At 43.3% G+C, this 16,828-nt stretch overlaps 1 protein-coding gene across 1 annotated transcript; it reads right to left on the bottom strand.

Annotated features, from left to right (window-relative positions):
• Positions 1–11,109: 11,109 nt before the first annotated feature.
• LOC118563805 (trace amine-associated receptor 13c-like) lies at positions 11,110–12,804 on the bottom strand. The gene is made up of 2 exons (XM_036139730.1): positions 12,632–12,804; positions 11,110–12,357 (listed from the first exon to the last, which is right to left on the bottom strand). The coding sequence occupies exons 1-2, from the start codon at positions 12,802–12,804 to the stop codon at positions 11,532–11,534; spliced, it is 999 nt and encodes a 332-aa protein (XP_035995623.1). The 3' UTR covers positions 11,110–11,531.
• Between the last annotated feature and the right edge of the window lie 4,024 nt (positions 12,805–16,828).

Raw genomic sequence — 16,828 nt, 5'->3', positions numbered from 1 at the left:
CCTTCCCTTTGGCGTTAAGTACGCCCGTTCCTTCACTTTGGCGTTAAGTACGCCCGTTCCTTCCCTTTGGCGTTAAGTACGTCCGTTCCTTCCCTTTGGCGCTGTCGTGCGCCCGATCCTTCCCTTTGGCGTTAAGTACGCCCGTTCTTCCCTTTGGCGTTTCCATACGCCTGTTCCTTCCCCTTGGCGTTAAGTACGTCCGTTCCTTCCCTTTGGCGCTGTCGTGCGCCCGTTCCTTCCCTTTGGCGCTGTCGTGCGCCCGATCCTTCCCTTTGGCGTTAAGTACGTCCGTTCCTTCCCTTTGGCGCTGTCGTGCGCCCGATCCTTCCCTTTGGCGTTAAGTACGCCCGTTCTTCCCTTTGGCGTTTCCATACGCCTGTTCCTTCCCCTTGGCGTTAAGTACGTCCGTTCCTTCCCTTTGGCGCTGTCGTGCGCCCGTTCCTTCCCTTTGGCGCTGTCGTGCGCCCGATCCTTCCCTTTGGCGTTAAGTACGTCCGTTCCTTCCCTTTGGCGCTGTCGTGCGCCCGTTCCTTCCCTTTGGCGTTAAGTACGCCCGTTCCTTCCCTTTGGCGTTAAGTACGTCCGTTCCTTCCCTTTGGCGCTGTCGTGCGCCCGATCCTTCCCTTTGGCGTTAAGTACGCCCGTTCTTCCCTTTGGCGTTTCCATACGCCTGTTCCTTCCCCTTGGCGTTAAGTACGTCCGTTCCTTCCCTTTGGCGCTGTCGTGCGCCCGATCCTTCCCTTTGGCGTTAAGTACGCCCGTTCCTTCCCTTTGGCGTTAAGTACGCCCGTTCTTCCCTTTGGCGTTAAGTACGCCCGTTCCTTCCCTTTGGCGTTTCCATACGCCCGATCCTTCCCTTTTGGCAATTCCATACGCCCGATCCTTCCCTTTTGGCGTTTCCATACGCCCGATCCTTCCCTTTGGCGCTGTGTTGCGCCCGTTCCTTCCCTTTGGCGCTGTGTTGCGCCCGTTCCTTCCCTTTGGCGCTGTGTTGCGCCCGTTCCTTCCCTTTGGCGCTGTGTTACGCCCGTTCCTTCCCTTTGGCGCTGTGTTGCGCCCATTCCTTCCCTTTGGCGCTGTGTTGTGCCCGTTCCTTCCCTTCGGCGCTGTGTTGCGCCCGTTCCTTCCCTTTGGCGCTGTGTTGCGCTCGCTCTTTCCCCCGGCGCTGTCAAGCGCTCGCTCTTTCCCCCGGCACAGTCAAGCGTTCGTGCCTTTCCCTGATGTGCCGCGCCCTGGTTGTGCTTTGGCACATCAGTGTTCTCTAGCTCCTTGGTTCCCCGTGTTCTCTAGCTCCTTGGTTTCCCCGTGTTCTTTGGCTCCTTGATTCCCCGCTGTTCTCTAGTTCCTTGGTTCCCCAGTGTTCTCTAGTTCTTTGGTTCACCGGTGTTCTCTGGCCCCTTTGGTTCCCCGTGTTCTCTGGCCCCTTTGGTTCCCCGTGTTCTCTGGCCCCTTTGGTTCCCCGTGTTCTCTGGCCCCTTTTGGTTCCTCGTGTTTGCTGGCTCTTTGGTCCCTCAGTGTTCGGTTTCGACTCTTGCCCGCCTTCCTGGGCCCCCTCCACCCGCCCGGCGTGGGGATTCTGGGCCGTCCGGTGTCCGGCCTTGGGGGGGGGGGGGGTACTGTCAGGAAGCAGCTTATTGGCTGCATGCTGAGCCTCTCTCCCTCTCTCTTGTTCCTGCGCAGCCTGATCGGTTTCACCTGGCAGGCTGCAATTAACCCGCAACTGCTTCCACCTGTTTCCACCGCTTTATAAGACTCACCTCTTTCTGTTCCCGTGGCCGGTCCATAGCGTTCACTCCCGCTCAGTTCTCTGCCAGTATTCTTGTCAGCTCCGTTTTGTTACCGTCAGCCTGAAGACTCCGTTCAACCTGGTTTTGTTACAGTCAGCCCATAGACTTTCCGTCAGTTTGTTTTCCCCAGAACACGGCTCAGAGGTTCAGCTCTCCTGGGCTCAGCTCAGACGTTCTGCTCTCCAGTACACGGCTCTGATGTTCAGCTCTCCACTGCACGGCTCAGACGTTCTGCTCTCCACTGCACGGCTCTGATGTTTAGCTCTCCACTGCACGGCTCAGACGTTCTGCTCTCCAGTACACGGCTCTGATGTTCAGCTCTCCACTGCTCGGCTCAGACGTTCTGCTCTCCAGTACACGGCTCTGATGTTCAGCTCTCCACTGCTCGGCTCAGACGTTCTGCTGTCCAGTACACGGCTCTGATGTTCAGCTCTCCACTGCACGGCTCAAACGTTCTGCTCTCCACTGCACGGTTCAGACGTTCTGCTCTCCACTGCACGGCTCTGAGGTTCAGCTCTCCAGTGCTCGGCTCGGATGCTCTCCTCTCCAGTGTCCGGCTCAGAGGTTCTGCTCTCAAGTCCACGGCTCCAGAGTTCCTCCCGGTCAGTCTCTCCACACGCCTCCTGCCGGCCAGCTTCTACACCCTTCACCTCCGTCCGTTGAAAGACTCTGGTCTCATCATCCATCTTCCACACTATTCAATAAAACTCACTCATAAGAACTGACTCTGTGTGTGCGTGCTGTGTCCGGGTTCATCCCAGAAAAAGATATCATAGCAATTTGATTCACTTGTGTTTAGCTGCTTCTAACGTCTCCTCCGTGAACCCGCGGTCAGACATACACTGGCTAACATGCTAACAAAAAGTCGAAGAGTGTGCGTTCTTTCAAACAGTAAGTTATATTGCCAAGATTAAAAACAAAAGCTTTACACTTACCGAAACCAACGTTAGAGCCAACATTCCATGAAAGCTGTACCTTGAGTGGTAAATGCGAGCAAACTGTAAATTAAGTGTCATATAACATACCATGCTACTTGCTCAGAAAAATCAAGTTTATGTTATTTAAATGGAAAAAAAAAACTTTCGGCCCGAGTTCAACTTTTCTTCTGCTGACGTAAATGAAGTAAATTCAAGAGAGAGAACGAGAAATTTTCTGATTCTCTCTCATTTTCTTCTCCCGTATCCGTTCCAATTATCTACTCTGTTGCCTCCAATACCACTCTCTCTTTGTTTCTCTCCTCCTTCATCCCTAATTTTGACCTCAGATATCTCACCTACATGACATTTTCCCTGATTTCAGACAATTGAGCATTTTTGCCAGAATGAATGAAGTAAAGGCCACAAGCTAGGTGCACATTTACAGTACAATGTGTATATTTCTTCTTAAAATGAAGCGTAGAAGAACATTTCTTTTAAATAAATATATTTTAGTGTGAATACTGTATCGTTCCGTTATGACACCCAAGCCCAAGTCTTTCAAATGAAATTTAGAGACAGAGTAACCAGAGATTTAAACCAGCCACATTATGATTTATTTTAGATCATTGAGAATAAAAATTTATTATCGGTAAAACAATAATTTTAATTGATCAACCCTTCCCATAAGTGAAATTGGTAGAGATTTCATCTTGGCAGATGACAGATGAATCTGCCAAGATCTTCTATCTTCTTCAAAAGAGGGATGTAGTTAAATTCTGTTAATAGTGCCCCTCCACTGTTACACCACAGTCAGAGAAGCTTATCACGCCGTCCCCTGCGCTGCACTGGGCCAATCCAAACACGTCATGGTTCACCTGATTCCTGCTTACAGGCAGAAACTAAAGCTCTGCAAACCTGTAGTGAGGACATCAAAAATGTGGACCAGTGGGGCTGTGGAGGATCTTCAGGTGGATCACAGACTTCCTGTCTGACAGGAAACAGCACGTGAAGCTGTTTCCTGTCAAGACTCACAGCTCATCAGCACTGGTTCCCCCCAGGGCTGTGTTCTTTCTCCTCTGCTCTTCTCCCTGTACACCATCAGCTGCACTTCCAGTCATCAGTCTGTCAAGCTTCTGTAGTTCGCAGACGACACCACTCTCATCTGACTTATCTCTGATGGTGACGAGTCCGCCTACAGGTGGGAGGCTGACCATCTGGCGACCTGGTGCAGGGAGAACAACCTGGAGCTCAACACTCTAAAAACAGTGGAGATGGTTCTGGAAGAACTCAGCCCCAGCTACCCCCATCACCCTATGTCACTCCACAATTGACACTGTGGAGTCTTTCCGCTTCCTAAGAACGATCATCTCCAAGGAGCCAAAGTGGGAGCTGAACGTCAACTCCCTCACCAAGAAAGCCCACCAGAGGATGTACTTCATGCGGCAGCTGAAAATATTCAACCTGCCAAGGACAATGGTGATGCAGTTCTACTCCTCCATCATTGAGTCCATCCTCACCTCCTCTATCACCATCTGGTACACTGGTGCCACCGCCAAGGACAAGGGCAGACTGCAGCGTGTCATCCGGTCTGCAGAGAAGGTGATTGGCTGCAATCTTCCATCTCTCCAGGGCCTGTACGCCTCGAGGACTCTGAGGCATGCAGGGAAGATTGTGGCTGATCCCTCGCACCCCAGTCACAGACTATTTCAGGCACTTCCCTCTGGCAGGAGGCTGCAGACCATCAGGACCAAAACCTCACGCCACAAGAACAGTTTTTTTCCCATCTGCTACCAGCCTTATCAACAAGGCCAAGAGCCGCCTGTAACACTGGACACTGCCTTTCTCCCCCATACAGGACTTAAAAGCTTCTGTGTTACATTAACGCACAGTCTACTGTGTATATAGCTTCTGTATATATATATATATATATATATATATATATATATATATATATATATATATATATATATATATATATATATATATTGGTGCTGTCAAACGATTAAAAATTTTAATCGCGATTAATTGCATAATGTCAATAGTTAACTCAAGATTAATCGCAAATTAATCGCATATTTTATCCTTTTATTTCTGAAAGTGTAATAGCCTGTTTGGGCATTTTAATGTGCAATTTTGCAATAAATGACTCTAATAAAATACATGCTTGTACAAAACATATTTTTATGTTATTTTTCAAGCACTTTTCAGAATTGGAATGAAAACATCCTGGTGCCAAATGTTAAACTCTGGACTATAATGGCTAAATGACTAATCATGACGCCCTGACGTTTACACAATGTGTAAACAAATGTGTAAATAAATACCTGTTTTCATGCCGATATATTTTTTTTGCCTCTTAAACAAAGCTAGACATGGTATTATGCATAAACATATAAATTAATAAAAATTGTACATTTCAATAAAGTCATAAGTTTTGTTCATTTCTTCACTCTCTCACACATCTAATTCTGAGCTTTCACACCAACAACAATAATTTCTTTTAATATTTTTGCTTGCTGTTTATATCCATATTCATAGAGTTTAAGCCTGGAAAAAGGTTTTACATTTCCAGGTCATTCCAGTCTTACACTTTGCTTGCAACTGGGCAGGAGCTTAGTACCCTGAATGAGACTGTTTAGCAACTGTTTAGTAACTCCAGGTATTTCGTTTGGCAACGTAATTCAGCCTTAGTTTGTCAAATACAGAGAAAACAAATTAAAAAGCATTAAAGTATGGTTTATGGGTTGGGGTTTCTGCAATTTTATCAACGTGTAAAAGCTCATCTTCAGAACCAATGTCTGATAAAATAGTGATCTGCACCATGTAATCTACTTTCAGCAGTTATCACCGGTTATTGCACCGTAAACTGCAGAAAATACGTGCAGAGTTGCTCTGTCTGCCTTTACTACCGTCGGCTCCTATGGCGGAGGGATAGTTCAGCTGGATACAGTGCAGGCAGGTCTCTTAATAACCGCTGTTTCGTCACTTATTTTAGAGCCCAAATAAGCGATTTGGGCACAGAGGTCCCTGCACGTTTCACTTTCAGAAACGTGCCCAAAAAAACCCGCAACCCGTGACTCATGAAATTTAGAAGCGCTTTTAGAAAAAAGAAGCCCAAAGTCGCATGTGTCCGAGGGTAAAAGAAACTTCGCGCTCACTGTTGGCAACAGTGAGCGCAGCGCGGGTCTGTTTTGCTACAGTTTTCTAGCACTCTTGAAACTACAGAAAGCGGCGAGGGTAAAAGAAACACAGTCTGGAGAGCGCGGCGGGGGGAAAAACATTAGGGAACGGTGTGTGTGTTTTGACACGATGCGCGATTAACGCAGACAAAAAAATTGTCGGCGTTAAAATGGGTTTGCGTTAACGTCGTTAATAACGCGTTTAACTGACAGCACTAATATATATATATATATATATATATATATATATATATATATATATATATATATATATATATATATATATTCTGTTTTATTTTGTTTTTTCTGCACCATCAATACCAGGTCAAATCCCTCTTAAGTGTAAACCTACTTGGCAATAAACTTGATTCTGATTCTGGAGACAATTTAATTAACTCTATCAAACATTTTTACTGCATCTAAAGATGATTTATTGTATTAATTTTTTTTACTACAGGACTAATATATTAAATTAAGTAATCTGTGTGCATTTGTTGATGACACCTTCCTTTAATGAAACCAGTTTGATCCAGGTGTATTATGAGAGGAGTGACTTTATGTAATCGTCTTGCAAGAGCTTTACAGATTATTTCAATATCAACATTAAAAAGGGATATAGAACGATAGCTGGTAGGTAACACAGGATCTTTGCCTGGCTTAAGCAGGAGACAAATGGTAGCAGAATTCTTATTAGCTGGAAATGTGCCAATTTCCTGAGTTTCCAGCAACATTCTGTGGAAAGTTGGTGCAAGAACATTCCAGAATTCTTTATAAAATTCTGCTGGAAATTTATCTGGACCAAGAGCCTTTTTATTGAGCATGTTTTTCAGAGCTTCCTGAATTTCAATTGTTGTCAGCAGTGAATCCAGGGTCAACGGTCACAAAAAAAGTGTTGTGTTGCTCTGTTTATTGACTTGTCCAAGACATTTGACACTGTGGCTCACAGACTTTAGTGAGGCATTCTTCTGAAAACAGCCAACTCCAACCATGTTATCTCCTTGTTTGCAGATTACTTTTCAAGTAGAGTGCAGTGTGTTCAGATGGTTGGGGTTATGCACCTATTCTATGGGTTCCGCTTGGCCAGCCTTACTTGCATTTCGAGACTGCTGTTAACTGATTGTCAAAGGACGAGAAAAAAACGGGAAAGGTTTTTTTTTCTTACCAAGGAAGTGCAGGGTGAAGTTAAGCTGCAGAGCAACAGCATTAATATTAAGGACAACCATGGATGATGTGGGTTAAACCAAAATATAATTTTACTATTTGCACACCATAAACTATACCTGAAGGACCCTTCAGGTATAGTTGGGACCCTAAAGGGGGTGATAGTTAGCAATGTAACTTAGAAGTAAACTTAACAATGATTCAATGTAACTAAGTTGTAATTAATTCATACCAACGCTCAGGACAATATGACAAAAATATCCTACATAAAAATCGGCCACCTGAACAAAGAGTTCAGGTGGCCGATTACTGTTGAGTTCAAACGGCGGCTTGGGAGCGCTGAACTGCGGCAGCACAGCTTTGGGACCAGATGGGGGCCGGCGGAGGACGGCCCGGGCATGGCAAATGGCGGAGCAGCAGAGTAATCTGCAGGCGCCGTGGAGGGCGAGGCAGCTTGGAGGGCGAGGAGGGCGGGGCAGCAGGATCTCAGGCGGCGGTTGTCGTTGCGGGCAACCCCGGCGACGCAGCAGGATCTCAGGTGGCCAGCACTGGAGTTTCGCCTGGGTCCTTCTCACATGGAGCTCCAGAGCAGGAACCTTGGAGAACACTGGAGGCGGGTCCCCCTTGGCCGCCTCGCTGGACTGGGGTGCATAGACTGGAGACGGGTCCCCTTGGACCGCCTCTCTGGACTAGAGCGTGAAGAGTGGAGGCAGGTCCCCCTGGACCACTTCGCTGGACTGGAGTGTGTAGACTGGCGGCGGGTCCCCCGGGACCCCCTCGCTGGACTTGAGAGTGTAGACCTGAGGCGGGTCCCCCTGGACCGCCTCGCTGGACTGGAGATCGTAGACCGGAGGTGGATGTAATTGAGTTATCCAGGTTCCAAAGAAGGTTCCTCACAGGATGAGCTGTGGCGACTGCGGTGGAGGGTGGACAGGTAGGTTCAGATGTGTAGAGCAACAAAAAAGCAATCCAACTGCCAGCCAGAGAATCCAGGTAATGCTTGAGATCCAGAACTGCAGAGGTGAAGGTGGAACTCGGGCAACCAATGGGTAAAAATCCACGGCGTCATGAGGGGAGAGAATCCAGAAGGCCAGAAGCGAGACTACACCAGGAAGCACCACAGAGTCATGAAGGAACACCTGAGAGAGCCAGGCAACAACAAATGTTACTAGGAGTTACTTCAGGAGAAATGCAAAGAGTTTAACTCAGGGGGCTCAGAGTACCATTACTGGCAAACACTCAGGCGATGAGTTTTTCTTCTTCTTTAACTGGTGTCTTGCAACCAAACGGAGCATTATCGCCACCTACTTGATCTTAGTTACCTTTCCTTAAATCCTTAGGTTTAGTTCAGTTTGTTGTAGATAAGATGACATGATTTTAAGCACCATCTTTCCAGATTTATTTGAGAAGATATTTGTAATGTTCAGTTGTTTGATTCCTTCTTGTTCCAATCCATTCCTTAGATCCATTCTTTGATTTGAGTATTTAATACACTCAAACAGCACATGTTCCACAGTTTCTGGTTGACCGCACATCTCACACTTTTCCGTTGGATGCTTCCCAATAATATGTAGTGACACATTTAGCCTCGTGTGGCCTAGCCTGATTCTGCTAAATATCCCCTGTTCTCTCCTCCTCTTCCCCAGAGGCTCTTTTTCCCCCACTTTTTGCTGTATCTTATATAAATGTCTTCCTTTATTTCCATTATCCCATCATGATTTCTTCTTTGCTAATTGGTACTTCTACTTCTACCTTATTTATCGTCAACCCCTTCTTAGCTAAATAATCTGCCATCTCATTCCCTTGAATTAGGCGATGAGTTCTTCTTCTTCTTCTTCTTCGTCTTCTTTTTCTTCTTTTAGTGTTTATTTGCGGTTGGCAAACATCTATATGGGGCATTACCACCACCAACCAGTAAGGAGTGTGGATCAGGACAAACATGCTGAAAAAACAAACCAAAAAAAAAAACTATATTCTTTTCACTAAGCCTGTTACCAATAAATAATGAAACATAACCTGAATCGTGTTTTTCCTTAAAATATTTATTATGCAATACTGCTCTTTTTCCTTTTTAAGACACCTTATCTGCTGTGTTCTTTGACTTTGATATTTCCTACAATTATACATAACATGTTCTATCATTTCTAATTCCCCACATACATTGCAACTTCCTGTTTCATGTTCATCGTTGTCATTGTAATTTATTGTCATTTTGCATGGACAAAGTGCGTACGTTTCCCCATTAACATTTCCCCATTAACTGTAATGTTGAATTAAGTCCTATATGTCCCAACCGTATTCTTGTTATTATCCAGACCAGGCCAGCTGACAGCTTTGCTAGGGCCCGGGACAACGCAGTCTTTTTGGGCCCCCCCCCTACACCTGCCGCCAACACACACACACACACACACACACACACACACACACACACACACACACACACACACACCAAAAAAAGTCAACTTAACTGTATACTTCATGCCCTGGAAATCTCTGTATTTTATACTGGATATTTTCAACCCATCTGTTGAATTTAGTGCACTAGTTGATCTTTTCTTCATAAGAGAACAGCGAGCACTGCAGCCATAATATGGCCTTTTTTGACCTGCTGTATATTAGCCAGTCCCTAAGTTTGATGTATCATGAAACTGTTGACCTTTCGGGTTTTTTTATTTTTATTTTATTATTACAGTTTAATAATAATAATAATAATGTTATGTTCATTGTGTTTTTTTTTCCTAATCCACCTCTTATATCTTTCAATCCTTATGTAATTTTGTCTGTGTTGTGTGCACCTGCCTGTTGCTTTAATCCTATAAATTTCCCCGTCGTGGGATAAACAAGGGATTAGCTAATGTTGTCTTATCCTAAATAACACTTTTTAATAGGATATATGTACTGGGTTCTTTCTTGATTTCATTTACAGTACTAAAATAGAGCCAAACGGCCCTCTTTACCTCTTCATGTTTTACCGCTGCTGTGGTTTCTCTCTCTCTCCGAGTCTGACCACTGCCCAGCAGCAGCGCGGTTGTTTGTGTGTTGAGTTTGTGTGAGAGCTGAGTGGGCGGGCCAGGCTGAGCCTGCGTGCTGATTGGCTGGCGCTGCTGAGCCATGTACCAGAGGAGAGGGGGAGCACTGATTTTAATGGTCAGTCAGAGTGTCAGTTTTGCCCCCCCCCCCCCCCTGTCCTGGGCCCGGAACAACTGACCCGTTTGTCCCCCCCTGTCGGCGGGCGTTATCCAGACGATGAGTTGCTGGCAGTCTTCTCCTCTTAAGCTCCAGGATGATTAGATGATGCGTCACAGGTAGGTGGCCATGCCCCTGTAGCTTCTAGGCACCCTCTGGTGGATGACGGCCAAAGCAGCTCACACATTAAAAAAAAAAGAACCCCAGATCCAAACAATTTTGTCCACTATGACATGTATTGCTGCCAGGTCCCCCTTGTAAAAGACCGCTCGATCTTTTGTATGATCAAATAAAGGTTTGATAAATAAATGTATATGTTCGGATTTTTATTTGTGGAAAGGTTTGAAAGCTATCTGTCATTTTCATTCTGCTCCCCAGTGACCCAATAATTCATTTTGTTTTGGTCTACCTCATAATAACCCAATAAAATACACGCAGTTCGTAGTTTTAATGTGATGAAATTTGGATGTGTTTAACGACTGTAGAAAATTGGTAAGGCATTGTATGTCCTTTTGAATGGATGATTCTGAAACATGATGATTATGAGACAAAGCTTTAAAATCATTCTTAAATCATTTAATGATTTAATGACAGAATATTATTAATATTAATTGCCGTATATGGGCATGGTCTCACTTTCAGAATTAACACTAAAGGTTAGGATGTCTATCATACATTTCTTGCTCATGGTGCTTCTTTTCATACATGATATGTTTCAAAGTCAAAGTACTTATAAGATGTTTCATTCAATATATTTATCATTTTAATATCCCTCCAAATATATATATATATATATATATATATATATATATATATATAATGTATATTAACTTATTTCAAAGGAAAGGATTATATATAAAATCTTATAATACATGGGAATAAACAATATTTAAGAAACAAGAGCATTACAAATGTCAGCTGGTACAATAACAGAAGCTAGAATACACAGTGCAGACACATGAAAAGACTTTAGGTGGCCAACAAAAAGCTGATTCCTGTTATCTGCTCTCCAAGAAAATCTATAAATTTTGCTTAAGAAAGTGATGATTCTGCTAGAATTTCCCAATAGATACAACTTTAAGCAAGTTAAAAGGGAAATGATAACATACAATCAACCACTGCATGATTTCTCTCAAGAGAAGAATCATTTCCTCAATGTAGATGATGAGGTGGGAAATAAAAAAAACTCATAACACATTAAAAAAACATCAAAACATTTGGTAATCTAAGTGGCTTTGAACACTGAAAATTACAATGATATTTTGATACTATTTTGGGGGGGAAAATTGATATTTTTATATTTAATTAATTGACTGTATTATGGTCTCACAGGAGCCAGGCTTCAATATTTGTAGGGTGACAATGAGTTTTACTGTTTTTCTAAACCAAGGATAGAATAGGGCATAAATCACAGGGTTTACACAGGAGTTAAAATAGAACAGAAAATCCACTGCAAACACAGAGGAATCACTGAATGATTCAACCCCTGCAAGGTAGACACAGTAAGCTGGGCAGAAAGTTATTAGAAACAGAACAACAAGAACACCAAGAGTCCTCGCTGCTTTCAGCTCAGATTTCTTTGCTATTGTTTTAACTGAATGCTGCAGTTTAACGGCTGTAATGTGAGAGCGCATGGCACGAGCCTGAGACACAGCGACCACAAATACTTTCATGTATAGGACTATGATGATGGTAACTGGAGCAAAAAATGTAAAAACAAGATAAAAAGTTCCTGAAATTAAATCAACAGCAGTTACACATTCTCCATAGCAGGAGTTATTCCATCCTGCTTGAATCAGATCATCTTTTAGAAATAAAATGTTGTAGACAACTGAACAGAGCCAACACAGACAGACACAGACTTTGACCCTTCTCTTAGTGACTCTAGTTTGGTAATGCAGAGGGTCACAAATAGCCACATAACGATCAATTGATATGAGCACCATATCCCCTACTGAGGTGGAGGGAATAATATAGCACAAATAATTGTATAAAAAACAAATATTATCACCAAGAAACCAGCAGCTTGTATTTTGGTAGATTTCCCCTGGCATTGATATGAACCCCACGAGCAAATCTGACACAGCCAGAGAGAAGAGGAGGATGTTAGTGGGTGTGTGGAGCTGCCTGGATGGGAAAGAAAAAATGGTATTAAACCAACAAGGCATTAACATTTTTTGCTCTAAAGCTAAAATTAAAATATTCATTGTGCAAAAATAAATGTTTTGCCTAATGTATCTCATCTGTAGTTTAACATTTTCTTTGAGATTCAACCTTTTACTTTAAAATGTGTTATAAGTAACAGGCAGAAAATCATTCATTAATCTTTACACGTATAAGAGGCTTGATAATCACGGTTAAAAAGAACCAAAAATAAAGAAAGGTAAAATAAAAATTCTGCCTGAAGTGGGAGACCGAGATGATTACAAGCAGGTTGAGAGCCACGGTGATCATAGAGATTAAGGCTAGTGTGATCTGAACAGGAACAACTTCAGTCCAGGGCAATGAAGGTTTTTTGCAGGAGTTATTGTAGAGATGTGGATAGCAGAGGTCTGCACTGTCCCGAATTATCATATTCAGTGATCAGTAGAGACTAGCCCCTCTTCCTGATATCAAGCCATTATGTTAAGAAGCGTCATTTGAGTAACTGACTCCTCCTGTTTTCCTTCTGACGGAGTGGATTGGATATTTTTCCAGAGGAGTTGCTAGCCAGGGGTTCCACTGGAAGCGGAAACGTTACAGGAGCGCTATAGTGCAGCTGTGCCGCGCTTTCTGCCAGGCATCCTATTCCACTAGGAATTATTTAGAGCACAACACCGCTGTGCAGTTATACTCTGATCACGAGTAGATTGCGTCATTGCATCATAGTAGTGTACTTCTAGGCTTTAAATAGAGCAATAATCCAGTGAAGTTGGTATTTGGCCAGTTTTACCCACATCTGGCGTGCCTGCTCTTAATTTAATGTGTATACAAAAGGGAATGCGTGGTATCATATAAAACTATGTGATTTTCTACCTCAAAGATAAAGGTCTCGTCGTCCATGATGTCAAGTATCAAGTGAGAGCCACTGGTGGCTTTGCGCAGAAGCTGCAGGTAATGATGTATTGATGTTTCACTGAAAAATGTGATACAAAGTCTGGACATTAGGGCTGGACGATAATTCAATAAGAATATATGTTGATTGATAGACATATAGCGATAACAAAACAATAAAAGCCAATAAAAGGTTCAATAGAAGGACCGTTTTCCATCCTTTTGAATTATAGCCATGTAGATTAATATTATAGCCATTACATCCTCCCAACCAGTCACAAACACAGACTCGGGAATGCTCTGTCACAAAGCTCAGCCCCCTTCAGACAGTCCAGAGAGCATGTCTTGTTCCTTTTTTTAAAAGATTGCATGGATTTTGGCAAGGGCAAAAAAGCCATTCTTGGACTCTGAGATAATGAAAGACTGCTTTTTAGCCTCAGCAGAAATAATGTTTACAATCTTTGACAACAAGCACGCAATTCTTAAACAAATAAAAGCATTAGAATTGTCAATAATAATGAGGTGGATAAAGGATATTGGACAGGACATACGCGACCAGATGCTGACTGACCGGCGTGCAGCGCCATGTTTCAGCATTACACTGGGTGAAAGCACAGATGTCACTAATAATGCTCAGCTGTGTGTTTGGGTGAGGTTCCCCAAAGAAGACACCTTTAAAGAGGAAATATTGGGCTTGCATTCACCTCTTGGCCAAACCAGAAGTGAGGATGTTCTGAATGCACTCTTGAATTTTTTTGAGCAAAACCAGCAGGTCCAAACTTGCAAGTGTATGTGCTGATGGTGCTCCAAGCATGCAAGGCAAAGAGAAGGATCTTTTTGGCCACATAAACAAAAGAGATGACATACCCAAATTCCTCAGTTTTCATTGCATTATCCATTAGCAGGCACGTGTATCAAAGCTCAGAAATAACTTTTCAAATGTAATGCAAACTGTTGTGCTGGTGGTAAACTATATTGTTTCAAGAGCACTAAACCACAGACAGTTCAGGCAGTTAATTGAACACTATAACACAGAGCACAGTGATTTAGTGATGCACAGTGAAGTAAGGTGGCTATCTCGTGGAAAGGCGCTTGAGTGGATTCTCAGCCTCTTTCCTGAAATTTGCACTTTCTTGGACATTAAAGGGAAACACTAACCTGAGTTAAAAGACCCACACTGGATCATACAGTTGGCCTTTCTAACAGATATTTATCGTTTGTGACATGGCAGCGTTTTTGCCCAACCTCTTCTGTTGTTTCCTTCCTTCCTTGCCAGTTCGTCTTAGCGTCGGCTTAGCTTTCCCACCCCCCACGCTTCTAGTCTCTAGTGATTTTTCAACTTTTGTGCTCTGACTCTGGCTCTGCCCAGTGTTTTTTGGATACTTCTGCCCTTGTGACTGATTCTCTGTGTAACAACTTTTGGACCCTCATTAAACAACTGAATCTTGAAAACTGTCTGAGTTGTCGTTTGAGTCCTGCCTGCCCAACTTCTTGTCACAGTACAAACTGGCCACAGCGTGGACTCAGACAACACAGACCCAGTTTTCTCTGTACTCCGACTTCAGGGTGAGCAGCTACAGGCTCAGCACTAGCTACTTGTCAGTCTTTGAATGCAAAATGGACTCTGTACCGCATTCGCATAGTGCACATATGCCATCATACTGTTGAACTGCTGAAGCCAAAAAATGGACTCTGAACTGCTGAAGCCACAGATGGACTCTGCACCACATTCGTAGACTACACAGTTTTTAATAATACTCACCTGTACACTGTGAAATTGCACACTGTCTATTTCCCCTGCATTGTTTACATTGTTTACATTTCAATTGTTTACATAAATCACCGCTGCACCTTATCCTGTAATTTACTGCAATTTACTGTGATTTTTCAAGCTGTATGCAAACGAAATTTTGTTCTGTACGCACTCTGTGCATACAAAATAACAAAGTTGTCTAAGTCTACTTGCACAGTACCCCAAGGATATTTTGGCCATGGCAGACAAGCAGCAGGCAGTATTGGCATCTCTGGGTGACCCCCCCCCCCCTATTTTTACTTTGATAAGAACACTTCTATGACCAACAGAGTGGATCTGGCTACTTGACCTGGAGAATAAAAACTGTTCAGCGCAACTCTGCAGCTCAGTCCCACAGATCCTCTACCAGCACAACCTATCAGGATAGTCCAAAGAGAAAGAGGGCTTCCTTGAACTAATAAGCAGCTGTTTGGTGAGGAATGTCATGAGGCGATATTCTTTTTGAAACATTCAACTGATGAATCGGCAGTCAAAGAGAAGATGAAGGCCACGTTTTAGCATCGGCAAACACTGGTTCAAGATCAAAAGTGCTCTTCAACGGTTTTTGATGTCTTTCCACGATTCCTTAATGTCACTGGATTGGTAAGACAAACAACCTCTTAGATCAATTGTCATTCAAAGTCTACACTTTTAATATGAAATACTGTAAAAATGCACGTTTTTCTGTGGATTGACCAAGATTTCACCATGGTGTTTGAAGAGGAGGTGTCGGGCAGATTTTTGGCAAAATTGCCTACTTTCTTCAAACCTAGGATTCTGGCAGAGTGCAGAAAACTGAGTTCTAATGTGCAAGCATCTGGTGTTGCAGAGAGCACAATCCAAGCGATGGTGGGGTCCATGGAGGAACTTGTGAATGACATTCATAGGGAAGTAAGAGAGGCAGTTCTTGGTTGTACTTCAGAAATTCAATGCACAGACCTGGAAAAGAAACTGGAAACATGTTTGGATCAACTTAAAAAAAAAAAAATCCTTTTTCAACCTTGAACACTAGATAAGGTGACCAGATTTCTAAAATCAAATCTGGGGACATTTCTTGCTCATGGATAAAAATCAATACATCTAATCAAGATAAAATTAGGAAACGGGGACAGTAATGGTTTCATTTATTTTTACATGTTAATTAATATTTAAACAATAAAAATCAAGTGTAAAAGACAGGAATGTGCCTATCCAGACCTTTAGTGCATCCTAAGATTAATAAAATCAATAAATAGTGTTATTAATAGAAACTAGAACTGTGTCTCTGGGTTGGGGCAAAGTGGTGGGAGTGGAGGGGTCCAGAGTGGTTAGCAGGGTTTTTCAATTTTGTGGGGCTCAAAGAGCTCTGCCCCCCCCCCCCCCCCTAAGGGGAAAGTGACATGAGGAAAAGAAAAACCAGTAAATACAAACATTTAGCCTGTGGCTGTCTGTGGAGACAGAGTCCCCCAAATTTCAAAAAACTGCAACAAATACTCATTCTGTTCACGTCTACATACCTATGAAAAATAGGTTTTTCTGCGTTAACATCAAAAAGTAGCAGTCAAGCCCGCTGGTAAAGGATGATATATGTTTCTTACTGTCAACTGACCACATAAGGGTTCTGTGCATCACAAAGCCGATTAATTTCTCCCACTAATGAGCTATAAGCACATAGAGCACATAGTGCATAGAGCCTGTTTGGAACAAGACATTGTCCAATGGATTGTGGTGATGTGAGGTAAAACAAAGGCACAGACTTGGAATCCCCTTGACATGAATGCAAGTGATTTTGTG

This window comes from Fundulus heteroclitus, chromosome 7 (assembly GCF_011125445.2).
Source record: "Fundulus heteroclitus isolate FHET01 chromosome 7, MU-UCD_Fhet_4.1, whole genome shotgun sequence".
NCBI classification, from domain to species: Eukaryota; Metazoa; Chordata; class Actinopteri; order Cyprinodontiformes; family Fundulidae; genus Fundulus; species Fundulus heteroclitus.
The sequence above is the reverse complement of the archived record's forward strand: the minus strand, read 5'-3'. Positions and strand labels throughout refer to the sequence as shown.

Excerpts from the sequence above, each read along its gene's own strand:
- LOC118563805 (XM_036139730.1), bottom strand. The coding sequence starts at position 12,804 with ATGATAATTCGGGACAGTGCAGACCTCTGCTATCCACATCTCTACAAT. Across the intron at positions 12,358-12,631 it reads ATCTCGGTCTCCCACTTCAG|GCAGCTCCACACACCCACTA; the intron begins GCAGAATTTTTA and ends TTTCCCATCCAG.